Source organism: Telmatherina bonti, assembly GCF_933228915.1.
Source record: "Telmatherina bonti genome assembly, chromosome: 15".
NCBI classification, from domain to species: Eukaryota; Metazoa; Chordata; class Actinopteri; order Atheriniformes; family Telmatherinidae; genus Telmatherina; species Telmatherina bonti.
The window spans coordinates 16,432,991-16,449,912 of record NC_136613.1 but is presented as its reverse complement, the minus strand read 5'-3'; the positions used below and the strand labels follow the sequence as shown (position 1 = coordinate 16,449,912).

The window sequence follows — 16,922 nt, the reverse complement described above, 5'->3', positions numbered from 1 at the left end:
ATACTGTGGAGATATGTTTTGACCCAGACTTTTTTTTAAAAAAACATTTTCATTTTCTTAACCGCTTAGTCCACTAAAGGGTCATTGGGAAGCTGGAGTCTATCCCAGCAATTAGCAGGTGAGAGGCGGGGTATGTATATATATATATATATATATATATATATATATATGTATGTATGTATATATATATAAAACTTCTGAATCCACACCAATGACAACCATAATTGTGAAATGCATAAAGAGCTTTTACTGGCCTTTACTGAGCAGTAGTAGACTGGAAAGGTGGCGAGAGATGGTTTAATGGTCTGCACACTGGTGGGTTTTTTTTTTTAAATCATGGGTGATTTGTGTTGAAGACCTGCACATAAAGCAGCTGTTCTGCGCACTGAGCTAAACACTTCCCTTGCTCTGGAAACATTCAATAACCATCTGCCAGGTTTTTCAATATCTATGTATTTTTTAAATGTATTCATGTCCTACATCTATTTGGAAAAAAATACCAGTAGTTGAAATTTTAAACTAGGTTTTCTATCAATATATTTTGTCTGGGTCAACCTCCCGTGGGCTCACCATCTGCGGGAGGAGCCGTAGGGGTCGGGTGCAATGTGAGCTGGGCGGCAGCAAGGGGCGGGGACCCTGGCGGTCCGATCCCCGGCTGCAGAAGCTGGCTCTAGGGACGTGGAACGTCACCTCTCTGGTGGGGAAGGAGCCTGAGCTTGTGCGCGAGGATGAGCGGTTCCGACTAGATATAGTTGGACTCACCTCGACGCATGGCTTGGGCTCTGGAACCAGTACCCTCGAGAGGGGCTGGACCTTCTTCCACTCTGGAGTTGCTCATGGTGAGAGGCGCCGAGCAGGTGTGGGCATTCTCATCAGCCCCCAGCTTGGTGCCTGCACGTTGGGGTTTACCCCGGTGGATGAAAGGGTAGTTTCCCTCCGCCTCCGGGTGGGGGGACAGGTCCTGACTGTTGTCTGTGCTTATGCACCGAACAGCAGTTCAGAGTACCCACCCTTTCTGGAGTCCTTGGAGGGAGTGCTGGAGGGTGCTCCTTCTGGGGACTCCATTGTTCTGCTGGGGGACTTCAATGCTCACGTGGGCAATGACAGTGAGACCTGGAGGGGAGTGATTGGGAGGCATGGTCCCCCCCCCTCTGAACCCAAATAGTGTTTTGTTATTGGACTTCTGTGCTCGTCATGGATTGTCTATAACGAACACCATGTTCCAGCATAAGAGTGTCCATATGTACACCTGGCATCAGGATTCCCTGGGCCGCAGTTCAATGATCGACTTTGTAGTCGTATCGTCGGACCTGCGGCCACATGCCTTGGACACTCGGGTGAAGAGGGGGGCGGAACTGTCAACTGATCACCACCTGGTGGTGAGTTGGTTCAGATGGTGGGGGAGGAAGCCAGTCAGAGCTGGCAGGCCCAAACGTGTTGTGAGGGTCTGCTGGGAACGTCTGGCTGAGTCCCCTGTCAGAGCGAGCTTCAACTCCCACCTTCAGCAGAGCTTCGAACATGTTCCGAGTGAGGCGGGGGACATTGAGTCCGAATGGGCTGTGTTCCGTGCCTCTATTGCTGAGGCGGCCAGCCGGAGCTGTGGCTGTAAGGTAGTTGGTGCCTGTCATGGCGGTAATCCCAGGACTCGTTGGTGGACACCAGCAGTGAGGGATGCCGTCAAGCTGAAGAAGGAGTCCTATCGGGCCTTCTTGGCCTGTGGGACTCTGGAGGCAGCTGATGGGTACCGGCGGGCTAAGTGGCATGCGGCTTCGGCTGTTGCCGAGGCAAAAATTCGGGCATGGGAGGAGTTCGGCGAGGCCATGGAGAAAGACTTCCGGACGGCTTCGAGGAGATTCTGGTCCACCATCCGGCGGCTCAGGAGGGGGAAGCAGTGCTCCATCAATACTGTGTACAGTGGAGGTGGGGAGCTGCTGACCTCAACTCGGGACGTTGTGGGTCGGTGGAGGGAATACTTCGAAGACCTCCTCAATCCTACCAACACGTCTTCCCATGAGGGAGCAGAGCTGGTGGACTCAGGGGTGGACTCTCCTATCTCTGGGGCTGAAGTCGCTGAGGTGGTCAAAAAGCTCCTTGGCGGCAAGGCCCCGGAGGTGGATGAGATCCGCCCGGAGTTCCTTAAGGCTCTGGATGCTGTGGGGCTGTCCTGGCTGACACGCCTCTGCAGCATCGCGTGGACATCGGGGGCAGTACCGCTGGATTGGCAGACTGGGGTGGTGGTCCCCCTTTTTAAGAAGGGGGACCGGAGGGTGTGTTCCAATTACAGGGGAATCACACTCCTCAGCCTCCCTGGTAAGGTCTATTCAGGGGTCCTGGAGAGGAGGGCATTCGACCGTGTCCCCCGGGGGCTCCTGTGGGGGGTACTCCGGGAGTATGGGGTACCGGACCCCCTTGTACGAGCTGTCCGGTCCCTGTACGACAGGTGTCAGAGCTTGGTCCGCATTGCCGGTAGTAAGTCGGATCCGTTTCCGGTGAGGGTTGGACTCCGCCAAGGCTGCCCTTTATCACCGATTCTGTTCATAACTTATATGGACAGAATTTCTAGGCGCAGCCGAGGTGTTGAGGGGATCCGACTTGGTGGCCTCAGGATTGGGTCCCTGCTTTTTGCGGATGACGTGGTCCTGTTGGCTTCATCTGGTCGTGATCTCCAGCTCTCGCTTGAGCGATTCGCGGCCGAGTGTGAAGCGGCTGGGATGAGAATCAGCACCTCAAAATCTGAGACCATGGTCCTCAGCCGGAATAGGGTGGATTGCCCTCTCCAGGTCGGGGGTCAGGTCCTGCCTCAAGTGGAGGAGTTTAAATATCTCGGGGTCTTGTTCACGAGTGAGGGAAGGATGGAGCACGAGATCGACAGACGGATCGGTGCGGCGTCTGCAGTAATGCGGACTCTGCGCCAGTCTGTCGTGGTGAAGAAGGAGCTGAGCCAGAAGGTGAAGCTCTCGATTTACCAGTCGATCTACGTTCCTATCCTCACCTATGGTCATGAGCTGTGGGTCGTGACCGAAAGAACGAGATCTCGTATACAGGCGGCTGAAATGAGTTTCCTCCGCAGGGTGGCCGGGCTCTCCCTTAGAGATAGGGTGAGGAGCTCGGTCATCCGGGAGGGGCTCAGAGTAGAGCCGCTGCTCCTTCGCATCGAGAGGAACCAGTTGAGGTGGCTCGGGCATCTGGTCAGGATGCCTCCTGGACGCCTCCCTGGTGAGGTGTTCCAGGCACGTCCCTCTGGGAGGAGACACCGGGGAAGACCCAGAACACGCTGGAGGGATTACATCTCTCGGCTGGCCTGGGAACGCCTCGGGATCCCCCCCCGCAGAGTTGGCAAATGTGGCTGGGGAGAGGGAAGTCTGGGCTTCCCTGCTTAGGCTGCTGCCCCCGCGACCCGACCCCGGATAAGCGGCAGAAGATGGATGGATGGATGGATGGGTTTTCTATCAACTAATCACTGACATATAAAAATTATTTATGTCACTATTTCTGTTCTCAGCGGTTTTTGCAGATGTTCTCTAACATCCAATGAAACATCTGAATCAAGCTACTCTAGAGGGAGGAATCTCCTTGGTCTCGACAAAACAGATTCGTTTTCCCACTGCAGAACCGTGAAATCAGCAAAACCGCAAACTAATGATGGAAAGTTTTAGCAAAACCTGCGTTTGCTACAAGTCTGATTGCTTCAGCAACGATACTAAGTGATGAATAACAGTCGGGGGACATTTGTTTTAAGTAAAAACTTTCAATTTAATGAGGCAAAAGTCGTTTTCAGAAATCCAAAAAAAAAAAAAGTTCCTCAATGCTGTCACAGCTTAAAAACTGGGTACCCTTTCAGTTATTTCTAGAACAATCTGGTACAAACTTAAAAAAAAAAAAAAAAAAAAAAAAGATGAGGAAGGGAAGGATGAGTAGTCATGGCTTGAGGCTCAGAATCGCCCTGAACGCTCTCTGTCTCTGGAGCGGCGTCTCTCGTGGCCCCTCTCGTGGCCTCCTCGGCCTCGGTCCCTCGAGCGAGATCGCCTGTCTCTTGATCGAGACCGAGACCTGTGGCGGCTGTAGGAGTGGAAAAAGAAGTATGAATCACTGTGAAACAACAACACACTTTCTGCAGGTATGCCAAAGTTTCTGAATGGAAAGGCGACATAAGGTTTATACCCTTTCCTGCGGCGCCCGTAGAGCTCTCGTCTCAGCTCGCGCGAGATCGGCTTCAGGTGCATGAAGTTGCAGAAGCCGCCACGAGTGCATTCCCTGAGGATGGTGGAAAACTTATTGTTAGAAAACTGCACAGCATGAAAAAGTCACAGCTGTGGTGGAATAATGAAGAGGAAGCAAGTTTCACACAGCAGCTGCAACATTAAACCGGTGTTTAAAACGGGTCAAACGGGCCATCTGTCTAACAGTTTAAAAATAAGTTCAATGCAAGTGTTACACCTGGGAAGTAAAACTGCATGTGAGAGAAACATTCTTCAGCTGCACTGGAGACTTGTTCAACAGAAATACTGTCTGTGTGTAATGAAAAATAGAGCAAGACTTTACCAATACTTCATGAGAAGTCAAAGCCAGCACTACTTACTGATGGTTGTGTTATTGAAGGTGTTTCATAGTGACATACGACGTAGTCTGGCTTATTTAACTGTGAAACCAGACCATGTCAGTATCGAGAAGCAGCTGATCAATTTACTGACAGGAAAATGCTGTCTGTGTCCATCATCTGCCATGTGACTTTAAGAAAACAATATACTAGAGGCCACTGCAGTCAATATTATGATTACTTCTGATTGGAAACGATGCCAATTTAAAGCAGAACTGATGTTCCTGTTGGTAATGTCATGGGGCATATTTGATGGGCTTAATGCACAAAGACCAGCACAGCAGACTCTGCATCTGGCTGGCTGCTCTTCATGTGCCAAGGTTGCCAAATACTATTCTGGGGATGTTGCTTTATTTTTAAAACTTTCAAATATTGTTTACAATACTAGACACAAAACAGGCCTTCCACCATTCAACCAGAAAGGAATTGTGTTCCCAGCCTTGAAACAAAGCCCTGGCTGATACAACTAACTTTTTTTTTTTAGTCCAAACATTTTGAAACCTGAATTTCTTCCATCATACATGGTGCAGGTATTGCAACCAGATTCCCTTTTGTAAATACATTTTTTACTTTAACAAAGACCTTTCCTGGCTACATAACACTTGGAACTTGTAAACTCACCCCATCTCATACTGGCGACAGCAGGCTTCTCTGAAGTCTGTAACCGGAGAGAGCTCGGCATGGATTGGCTGTCCGTTAAACCACCGATTATTCAGGTCTATCACAGCCTTCTCAGCATCCTCTTCATAACGAAACTATGAAGGAGGATTGAAAGGGAAAATGTCATGGCAGCACAAAAAAAAACATGCAAATTTGTATAGTTTTATTTATTGTACTCACCTTCACATAAACGTTGCCCACAAGGTGGTCACCAAGGTTGTCACAGACGTTCATTTCCTCCACTTCTCCATATTTTTCTTCCATCTCTGTGAAGACCTCCTGTGAAAACAGGAATGTAACATTAGATTTTTTTTTTTTATCCAATACAATGACAGGATTGTTTTCATTCTCCTATATGTTCGATGCATCTAGTCAGCTAGATAGCAAAAGAACAAATCCGTCTGTCTGACAAAAGTCACAGTTAAAGAACTGCATCTGCTGCTTCATTTAAGTCAGAGCAACTTGCTGGCTGACAATATGTTATGCAATGGAGTGTTTCTTGGCCATGACCAGCTGATTCCAGCTGTCAGATGGTCAAACTTCTAAGAGACGTGTATTCATTTTAGCATTACTACACACTAAATCAGCACCGGTCTCAGACTCAGCCTGCCATAATACTGAAATAACCAAAGCTTCAAACTAGCCCAGACACTAATCACAGCTCAAGATCTCTGCAGCTGCTTTTCCTCTCCTGAAACAATCCGTCACCAACTTTTCACTGTTTTTTTTTTTTTGTTTTTTTTTTAACTTAGAAGGGAATAAACCAATAATTACCATGAAACAGGTGCAGATATGTAGGAATATGTCATAATTACAGGAAAATATCCACAATTCTTCAATAATTCATTCATTTACTGAATTAAATAATCATTAATCTGATTGTTATCTGATTATTGAGAATGTGGTCACTGATACTACATAAAAAATGGCTCCACGCTGCTTAGAGCTGCAACTGACTGAAGGATTTATTGATACATTCTTTACAACAGGACTTTGGAGCCGTGGAAAGGTGTTGTTGATGTGGATTAAGATGATATTTACAACAATCTTCAGAAGGGCGAGGGTTACCTCAAAAAATTCATCGTAGTGCTCCTGCATCTCCATGTCACTGACCGTACCTAGTAGTTGCAAGAGAAAAGTTAGTTTAAGTAAAAAGTTTTGATTTCTGACCTGACTGAGGAGAAATAATGAGCAGCTCAAATAACATTCACGTTCTTCCTTCAGTGTCCAGTTAGATCCATCTTTGTTTATCTGTCTACCAGCATTTAGGCCCTGCTTGCATAAGCAGTGAGGCATAAGCTGTCACATATAATTCAGTATTTGTTGTGCTCTGATGATCACTATCATGATCATGTTCAAAAATCATCCTTATCTTTGTGAATCTGGGGAAAAATCTGCTCCGACATGTTGCATTTGTGTCTTAAAACCTTAATGAGGTGGTTGTGTTGTCTTTGAACTGTGACGGACGTGACAGCACTTATTTTAAGTCACTATCCAAAGAAACAGTCAAAACTACACATTTATATAAACAGGAAATTAAATTTGATGCTTCATTATATGTTCTTTAAGAAAGGAACAAAAGAACTAAGAAAAGACATACATGTTGAAAGACTTGAAAAAAATCTTGGATTTTATTAAATTAAAAATTACCTTTTTTCTTAAAACATTTCAAGTTTGCTGAGTAGTTTTACAACACTACATAATCTACATATTGTCATACAGAAAACAAAAACAGAGATAAACTGTTCACTTACAGGTCAGACCATCTGCAGACTGGGCACTGTTCTGCGGGTTCCGGTAAATATTCAGAAGCGCAATTGTCTGTAACACAAACAAATTTTTATTTTTTGTGGCATGTACATTAAACCAAAGAGTGTGCAATAAAAACTGTCAACAAACAATGACAATAAGGAATGAAAATATAAATTACCACTCTGCTTTTCATTATCACAGACCACTGGAATGAGCAATTACAGACTGTAACTTACTGATGAGAAATCTTTGCTGTATTCTAACCTTCCTCTGCACAGAACACCACAACAGCTCTGTTAAGATTTAATATTACCATTTCGTCTCAGAGGAAAGTGGACAAATACATCCCTTTGTGCGTCTGTGACTGAATCTTAGTTAATATGGTCTACAAGCAAATAAATATGTCACATCAATGAGTTTGCTGGTGTTTCTGGAAATTACAAATACATTTAAAAACGATGTGAACAGCATTGTCACTCAGATACACATTTCACATTCACTCAAAAGAGATTTTAGGAAGTTTTTATCTCACAAACATTTCAGTATATTCAGGTATGTAACAGATTCCGTATTAAAACTGTTAAAGCAGAATAAATCTATGGATTGGTAAAGATTCACACATCAGTATTTTCAAACATCTTCTGACTAAAGATTGAAAATTTTAAACTCACCAAACTGATCCTTCAGTGTGATCCAGAATAATTCTAACTAAATATTCATACCATTATATAATCTGTGGGCACAAGGGTCCAACACACCGGAGAATGTTTCCTGAGTCTCGATCAGAATGTGCTCTACTGAGGATGTGAGTCTTGAGGCATTCACTGCTGTAAATATTGTTGTCTACTTGTCTCTTTTTGCTGCATCTGTATATTGATCCATTCTGATTACCTGTCCTGTTTGAAATCTAAACTCATTTAAAAACCACCAATTAAGATCATGCTCCACTAATTTGCAGATGATACTTTCACAAGTTTTCAGTCTCTTGAACAAGATTCATTACCTCCACAGGGTCTACTTTGATTTTTTTTTTTTATCCTTGAAACCATCTTTTAAATCATATCTGTAGGTCAGAACAGGCTAGTTAGAATTTAAATGTTAACATTTCTAAAGAAAGTTTAATTAATATAATATTCAAAGCAAGATAGTTTTGATTTGGAAAATGTTTTGTGTGTTACTAAACAAGCTAAGGCTGAAGTATATTACAAAAAGATGACCACATTTTCTTTAAAGGGACTATATATTTTGCTCATTGGAAATGTATTGAGATTGTAAAGAAGGGAAAAATGAGAACATATGACAAATAACAGTCACCAAGACAAACATCAAGCTTTCATTCAGTAATTTTGTAATCATCCCTAAAATGCAGCTTTGACTTTGTGCTTCATCTCTTTGACTATGTGGAAATCAGAAAATAACAAAATTTCCATTTAAAATCTGCCAATAAATTATTTTATATTAAAGACTCTTTGCATTTATTTGGTTCTGATATTACACAATAATTATCAAAAATAAATTATTTAGAAAATGAAAACAGTTCTCTTACCTGGCTAAAGGTTGGCTTGTTGTGTAATCTGGAGCAGCGGTCACCATGTCGGCAGGCACCAATTTTAAAATAAAAAGAGCAGTTGACTCTGCAAAGATAAGTGGACAATGAAAAGTAGACAGGGATTAAAATAAATATATATTCCTAAACTTAAATATAACTCCTGATTTCAACAGCAAACTACACCTATAAGTGTGCTGGCTGTAGAGGCTCTATTGCAATGAATTGTGGGAGTGTTTCTTGGTACATCACGATGTGCACAGGTTGTTTTTCGTTTTTAAATCCATGTGACATTAATATTGAGATGTGCTGGTATATTAATAACAAATGTGTTTTTTATTTAAAATGCTGCATTTAAGGATCAGATCTATTTTGAAAGCTTAAAACTACAATTAATTTTGCATGTGGTTATAATGTTATTGTAGAAAGATGGGATAGAGTGCAAATGTATTTGCTTCAAAAACTTCCTATGTGGGAGCCTGCATGGTGTTTGTGTTTTACACTTTAACAAAGAGGTGCCTGGTGCTTGGAAACTCACCCATTGTTGAAGCTAAATCAAGGGCAGAGATCAATTCGTGGAACACCAGTCCTTAAGCTAAAACTAATACTACTTAAAACAAAATCTGGTAATAATAGGCGACTCTTAATAGCCTATTTTCTCAGATTAATCCATCACTGTTCGGTACCCAGATATTGCGAAAGCTTAACAAACGCGGCGCGGTATTCAATTCAAGCACGACAGTTAGCTTGCTAGCATTACCAGCCAGCTCCAACGTAATACAACAGGATGCAAATAGTACCGTACAGTGTTGTTTGTGAAAGCTTGATTTTTTACTAAGTAAACCACAGTCATTTGAAGTCGATTCACCGAATTAGCACGATTTACTTACTTATCTTTCTCTGTTCCAAAAATGGATGCCAGATACTCTGCCATCTTGCTCACCGATGTTCATTCGAGCGCTATTAACAGTCACGCTTCCGTTTTTGTCCTTCATAATAAAAGCGTCATTCACTAACAAAATAAACACACACAATCAGCAAAGTTTTAAATCAGTTATTTTCCTTTGAAATGTTAATGATTCACTGCAGTTTATTATGAATTAGTTTAAAATCTACACTGTGGTATATTTTTAAAAGGCCGAAATTTGTGTGAGCAAAACGTGCTTGCCCCGTAATTTTGAAGGCTATTTTTCCGGTTTAGGAACCGGAAGCACATCATTTTCAAAACAAATGTTTTCCTTCGATATAAAATTGCCCACTATAGACTGCACATAATCAAAATTACAATAAGAACTAATATAACTGTGACCCCACCCTGACTGAATTAATATGTTGTGTGAATGTAAAAAAAAATGGGATAGGCCCACTATTTAATATCATTGCCTTTATGAAACTACTCCTCCCTTTTCTACACTGGACAAGTTCTAAAAAAAAAACCTCCACATTATTTTTTTAAAGCTATGGAAATCAAAATCAAACAAATACAATTTGTTAATATAAAGTTATTCCTAAATCCACTTGGTGTTAGCAAAGATACATTTATTTGCTCTGGAATAATGACATTGATATGAATTTTTGTTATGTCTGGGGATATCTAGGGAGTCGGGACTTTCAAAACTATATTTCCAATGTGAAAAAAAGAGGGGAAAAAAAACCGAAAAATAAATATGTATCTGTTATTATGCCTGAGTAAGTTGCAATAAAATGTAAAATGTTATATCTTTCCCAATTTGACATGCAAAAAAAGGATTCCCTCACACAGGAGGCATCGATCACACTAAGTAGCTCAATTTAAAATGTTGATCGATGTTTGCATTAAAATATATTTTCAGTTTTCTTTTTTAAAGACAAGGGTAAAACTTTATGCAACAGTTGAAATTAAAAACACCACTTTCCTGTTTATCTTCATTTTATTTTTTATATAAGGTGATTATGATTAAGGGGGTTTTCACAGCCCTTAAAAGAACCAATAAGCCTTTAAGGATTACCAGAAATGAATGGTATTAATTTGTCGATGGAATTCATGAGCAGAGTTCAGCCTTTGCTTCAGTGATTTGCGACCTCAAGAAAAATATTTACCCTCTCAGATATTTCAGTCGTTTATTATAATCACGTATACACGGAGCCAGACTATTTTATTTTTTTTTATTTTCACGAGACTTTATTGACAATAGGACATTACAAGATATGAATGCAGAACAGAACATGAACAGCGATAATGATAGGGGATCAGAGTATGGAGTGCAAAGGAGTATATGCTTTTCAATAAATGTTGAATGGCAGACACAGATCAGTGGTTTTAACAGCTTTCTTATTTTTAGAATGTTTTATTGTTGTGAGGTATTGTTTTGAGTTCTTTTGTAAAGATTAAAAAAGAGGGTTTTTGTTTGAGAATTTACATTTATGGATATGATATTTTGCTAGCAACAAAATTACATTGACTATAAAATATTGATCTAATTTGGCAGGGTTAAACAATACATCTTTATATACAAGATTTGAAGTCACAAGGAGCCAGACGGTTGGATTTATCACATCATATTTTTTCATCATTTGCCCAAAATGGACTTTTTCAGAAAAAGGATGATGTGAAACATCATGTTTTAGACTAGATTAAATCCAGGTGAAAGCTCTTGTGAACTTCATCAGGAAGTTAGTCAAAACTTGGCTTTTAAGACTGACAAGTAGCATTGTAGAGCAACCTTTATTAATCCGCTGACAATTACTGATTATCACATTAATATTATTTCTACCTAAATTATGTTACATCTGTGTTGAACGGAGACACAAGCAGATACTTTAAGGGTTTTAACAACTTGGTTTTTAAGGTAAGTTCAGCATTACCAGTTAGTCTCCGCCCCTCCCCAGAATGACTGTTTGTTGGTCAAAACTTGCTAGATACATATCGACTGACTGATAATTTAGCTGCTTACCTACTACACTTAAATATACTTTAACATCTATAAATATCTGAACGTGTAAAGGTAGGAATATTTCGCTAACGTGAAAAATGTTTCAATAAGGTGGTGATGTGATGAGTATATTTTTATGCATAGAGGCTTCCCGCTATTTTATAGCTCAACTAGCTAAGCTAACCTAGCTAGCTGTTATTATTTAGTTTACTGGGTATAGGCCGCCCTCCTTCTTGTCAGAAACACGCTTTTATGGCAGTGGAGAAACTCTAGGTTAACACTGTCTGTCATAGACAACTGGTTGTGATGCTTTCTCTGTAATAAAAAACAGAGATAGTTTCAGCTATTGTACGTTAGCTAAGTTGCTAAAGATAGCGCTGAACAGACGTTCTGGGGAGACGCTGGCCATCGTTCGACCACCAACACACCGTGGGTAACATCCGAATAAATTGTATTTCAATCCGCTACTGTAAGCGTAGCTTGTGTTTATAATAAAGTTAGCGTTTTTTCCGGACTATTGCGGTTGTCCCTAAGTTCTCGTTTTCCTCAACTTGTCATGCGGTGATCAGAGCTGCTCTCGGAAGTCTTGTAACGCTGTAAACCTTAGCCAGGATTTCCGGCTCCTTTCCATTTGCCCTATGCTGTTTTGTTTCCGTTTATTCTATTTCCGTTTTAAAAGTTTTCTACGGACAGAGTTATAATGTGGTTGAGCAAACAACTGTGGAAGATATGATGCGCAAGTTGTTTTGGGGATATTTTAACAGTTGTTTAGCAGGCGGGTTGTGTAATGCACTGCCTAGCCCCGCGCTGCTATTTTGTAGCTAACTTGTTTTACCGCGGGCTTCTTTAACTACAGCCACACGTGCAGTCTGGTGTATTAATCTAAGTTGTGATTACTTTAGCAAGGCCTAACAAAGACGGTTAATTATGATGAATAACTATTTTATGTTATTAAATGGCCTATCAGTTGGCCTTTAAACAACAGAGCCTCGCCCTCGAGTTGGCTAATGTTAGCAGTCAGTGAACTGTCCCAGACGGCCAATGAGGAGTCGAGGCTGAGAGGCCTCCGTTAGAAAATCCCGAACTGCTTGCTTTACGTTCACATCATGGGGACATTAGAAATTGTAATATAGTTACATTTCTGAACTACTTTCCACAGTTCACCTGAAAACTTAATGTTAATATACAATCTAAACATGTGCATATATACATGTTGTGAAAGGAAATTTATGCAATTGGTTTCTATTTTATTTGTTATGACATTTTGAAAATAATTCTAATATAATTAAATTGTCTCATAAATGATCCAGAAATAGTTTTTTTTTTAAATATAATTTGTGGCCATTGAACAAGCTGGGTAGACAATTGAGTGACTGTTGATTAAACATTTACATAATATTTGCAAATTAATGTTAAAATAACAGCTATTACCTTTAAAGTGGGGATTGGTAGATGCTGCTAACTTTCAGCCCAGTAAACTAAATATGTTTTTAAGCTGGCAGCTAATTACAGCCCAGGACACAGTATGAAGTTGTTACAATCAAAACTATAGCTATCATTAGTGTAAAATAGATAAGAAATAATAAGCCTACTTTTAACAGACTTTTGTGACACTATAATTTTAGTAATTTTAACATTAAAAGTAATGTGAGAAAGGTTAATCATGAGTGATCTAAACACAAAAAGTTTAATTTTTAAATTAAATATTATGTTAATAAAATATGCAGTAATACAGAACGGTAATGTCAGAAATAGAAAAGATTGATATTTTTCATACAAAAGGCATGAACTAGAGCCAGCTTGTATGAATTCTTTAAAGAGTTTGTTGATTTATAAAAAGAAAAGGAGGGTTATTTATACTATACCATGTAAAAGGAATATGTAACTTTGCCTGTGCTATGGTTATTTTCTTTGTTGGTGTGAATCCTTCTACTTTTCATGTAGTAAAACTCATGTTTTTTAAAGGTGTTGCCAAACAAAATGGCTAAAAGTGAGACTGAGGAGATGATAGAAATAACGATTGATGAACGGGGGAAACAGGCATGCCTGGAGGAAGGGTAAGTAAAATAAATGAATGCTTTAGCATAGACAGAATTGGCTTGTTTATTTTGTGTGTGTGTGTGTGTGTGTGTGTGTCTATATATATATATATATATATATATATATATATATATATATATATATATATATATATATATACACACACACACACACACACACACATATAATAAGATATATATTTGTGTTTTTTTTTCCTCTCCATCTCTCGTATGATCTCATCTTAGTGTTGAAGAGCAGACAATCACTGCATCTGATTTGATTCAACAAGATATCGACATCAATGAACCAATTGGCAATTTGAAGAAACTTTTGGAGCCTCGCATCCAAATCTCTCTGGATTCATTTGATATCTGCTTGCAAGATATTCAGGTAATAATTCACCTTAATACTTAGAGAAATACTTCCTGTTGAGAAACATTTAGGAGATTGGATAGTTTTTGTTGGGCTCTTCTAAACAGTCTGAGGCATCAGCTGAGCTTTAAAGTGTTGACCTTATCTCTGAATATTCTTCTTTTTTTTTTTTAAGCTTCACCCAGATCACAGCCTTTTTGACCAGGGAGTGAAGACAGATGGCACAGTGCAGCTCAGTCTGCAGATTATAACCAAACAAGGTATTGATTGGTAACAATCAGAAAGCATGACAGAGTTTAAATGAAATCCTCCAAATCTGTAAACTGATCAACATAAGCAGCCATGTATTGTTGTCTTGTCTAAAAGCCTCAAAATATGTTTTGTTTTGTTTTTTTGCTCAGGAGAAGAAAAGCTAAACATTTTGGAAATAGTGAAGCCGGTGGAAACCGTAGAAGTTGTGATTGATCCTGATGCAGCAGGAGAAGAGGGAGCTCTGGTAGAGGAGGGACAGCTCATTGCTGTAGAGCGGTCCTCTTTGTCTGACGAGACTTCAGAGCAGGTTACACGTTGGGCTGCCGCTCTTGAAGGCTATCGCAAAGAGCAGGTCCGGCTTGGCATACCATATGGTGAGGAATCGTTCCATTTCATACCTTACTATGGTGGAAAGCAATGTGTTCGAAGCTGTTGGTAACTGAGGCTTCTTTTTCTCTCCATAGACCCCCTGCTGTGGACAGCTGATCAGGTGATCCACTGGGCTGTGTGGGTAATGAAAGAATTTAACATTGACGAGATGGAAATCGGCAGCATTCACATCCCAGGCAGAGAGCTCTGCAGTTTCACCCAAGAGGAATTCCTTCAGAAAGTGCCAAATGGAGAAATCCTGTGGAGTCACCTGGAACTCCTGCGCAAATGTAAGTCAGGGAGAAGTTCCAGCTTGTACATACTTACGATAACAGCTGATTTAGTTTGGCATTGTGAAAGAACTTGCTACTAGAGTTGTATCTGGTTTGTAAAACTTTAGCACCGTTTAAAGTGTATCTTACCCTTTTTATTTAACCTCAGATGTATTGGCCAGCCAGGACCAGTCTGGAGGTGATGCCACTGTTACTATTGATCAACGTAAGTGTTTGCCTTGTATTGAATTGCTCAGATTATCTTGTCTGACAAGATGTGACTCGTACCTTCAGGGAACTGAGTTAAAAACAGCTGGTACGTGTTTTTTTTTTTGTCCTGCAGATTGAAATGCTGCACTTGTAATACAAAGAAGAAGAAAAAAATCAGCATTTAAGAAAAAAATATAAGATTAAAGGGCTCCAATCTGCTTGTATTATTCTATTAAAATCTTTCACTTCAAGTGACTTTTTTGCATGCGTCTGTGTTTCCAGCTGTGCAGATAATACCAGCGCAACTGAGTACACCAACTGCTATAAAGGTACTGAAGCAGAACCGTGGCCCCAGAGCTCCCCGTATTTCAGGAGAAGAGCGCAGTTCACCTGGCAACCGCACAGGTAGCACACACTGCACACACTGCATACAAACCCTTAGCCAGTAGTAGCATGCAGAGATTTGTTTTAGAAATCCAGATGTTCATAAAGAGGTTTCAGGCAAAATATTTCAATCTGAATGTTACTGCCTGTGTTGGTCGTGTACACTACACACTAAGATGTTAACTCATCAAATAATTACTGTACGGAAACAAACATTTTGCTTTCCAAACGCTTTTCACATGTGTAGTACTGTTTGAGAAAATCAGTTGAAATCGTGTTAGGATTTAGTTTCTTTTTCTAAGTTTTCTACAGTATTACAGACCAACTTGTTCCATAACTGTCAAATTAACACCTAATTAATAATCATACTTCCTGTCAGATACACAGCTATGAGGATTGTTTGGAAGTTTGTGATGTTTTTTTACATTGATGCTGTTTTGTTGTAAAGCTTTGTGGCACTTGTCATGCCCCCTGTTATTTTTGTCACGTTTCTAGGTAACAATGGTCAGATTCAGTTGTGGCAGTTCTTGCTGGAGCTGCTAACAGACAAAGATGCAAGAGACTGCATCTCCTGGGTGGGCGAGGAGGGAGAGTTCAAACTCAACCAGCCTGAGCTCGTGGCCCAGAAATGGGGTCAGCGCAAAAACAAACCTACCATGAACTACGAAAAGCTCAGTCGAGCCCTCCGGTTAGTTTCTTTTCTTCTCTATTTTTATTTTATTTGACTTTATTTTGTTCTTCACTGTCACACTTTTTAAAAACCTGATTTGTCCATCTAGGTATTACTACGACGGGGACATGATAAGCAAGGTGCAGGGCAAGCGCTTTGTCTACAAGTTTGTTTGTGACCTGAGGACTCTGATTGGTTACAGTGCTGCTGAGCTCAACAGCCTGGTGACTGAGTGTGAGCAGAAAAAACTGGCTCGCATGCAGATGCACGGCATCGGGCAGCCCATCACTACAGTCACCCTGGCCACCACCGCCACACTGGACAAGGACAGCTAAAAGGAGGTTGCATTTCAGCAGTCCTCTGTTGGCACATGCAAAGTGGTTGGACGTCACGTGTGTCTCCTAGACACGCAGATGCAAGGCTGATCACTAATCAGTGCAGAAAAACAGCTTTGCTATCATATTTACAGTTTCTTTTTTTCAATTTACACTGAGACAGATGAAGTTTTGTAGCTTTTCTTTGAGAGGTGTGTTGACACTGCGGAGAATGACTGCGATTGCTGAGTGTTGCGTGTTTGACTGAATGTTTGAGTGTGTTTGAAATCCAATTAAGAGCTTGATGTGCTTTACCTGTCTGTAGTTCAGGATCAGTTCCACTGTATATACCAGTACTTAATGTTTTTGATAGCCACAATGGCAAGTGTATTTTCATATTTTCCATTTATAGAGGCCCTGTTTTGTATTTTATTGTGTTCATTCCCTAAATTGTTGGACTCTTTTTGTCCACTAGGGGGAATAAAGTCACAAGCATTTTCCTAACAACTGTTTGCAGGGTGTGAATACTTTTTTTCATGAATCATCAGTTAAAAGACCCAGCCTGGCACTTG

General features: G+C 40.7%; 2 protein-coding genes across 2 annotated transcripts; one reads left to right on the top strand and one right to left on the bottom strand.

Annotated features, from left to right (window-relative positions):
- Positions 1-3,766: 3,766 nt before the first annotated feature.
- Positions 3,767-9,513, bottom strand: u2af1 (U2 small nuclear RNA auxiliary factor 1). Its single transcript, XM_079254415.1, has 8 exons — positions 9,446-9,513; positions 8,556-8,643; positions 7,012-7,078; positions 6,326-6,375; positions 5,438-5,536; positions 5,219-5,352; positions 4,162-4,254; positions 3,767-4,059 (listed from the first exon to the last, which is right to left on the bottom strand). The coding sequence occupies exons 1-8, from the start codon at positions 9,487-9,489 to the stop codon at positions 3,933-3,935; spliced, it is 702 nt and encodes a 233-aa protein (XP_079110541.1). The 5' UTR covers positions 9,490-9,513; the 3' UTR covers positions 3,767-3,932.
- A 2,614-nt stretch (positions 9,514-12,127) lies between these two features.
- gabpa (GA binding protein transcription factor subunit alpha) lies at positions 12,128-16,830 on the top strand. The gene is made up of 9 exons (XM_079253854.1): positions 12,128-13,524; positions 13,753-13,897; positions 14,055-14,139; positions 14,281-14,505; positions 14,596-14,790; positions 14,942-14,998; positions 15,265-15,387; positions 15,862-16,054; positions 16,146-16,830. Exons 1-9 carry the CDS (start codon positions 13,448-13,450, stop codon positions 16,369-16,371), a joined length of 1,326 nt encoding a protein of 441 aa, XP_079109980.1. The 5' UTR covers positions 12,128-13,447; the 3' UTR covers positions 16,372-16,830.
- The last annotated feature ends 92 nt before the right edge of the window (positions 16,831-16,922 follow it).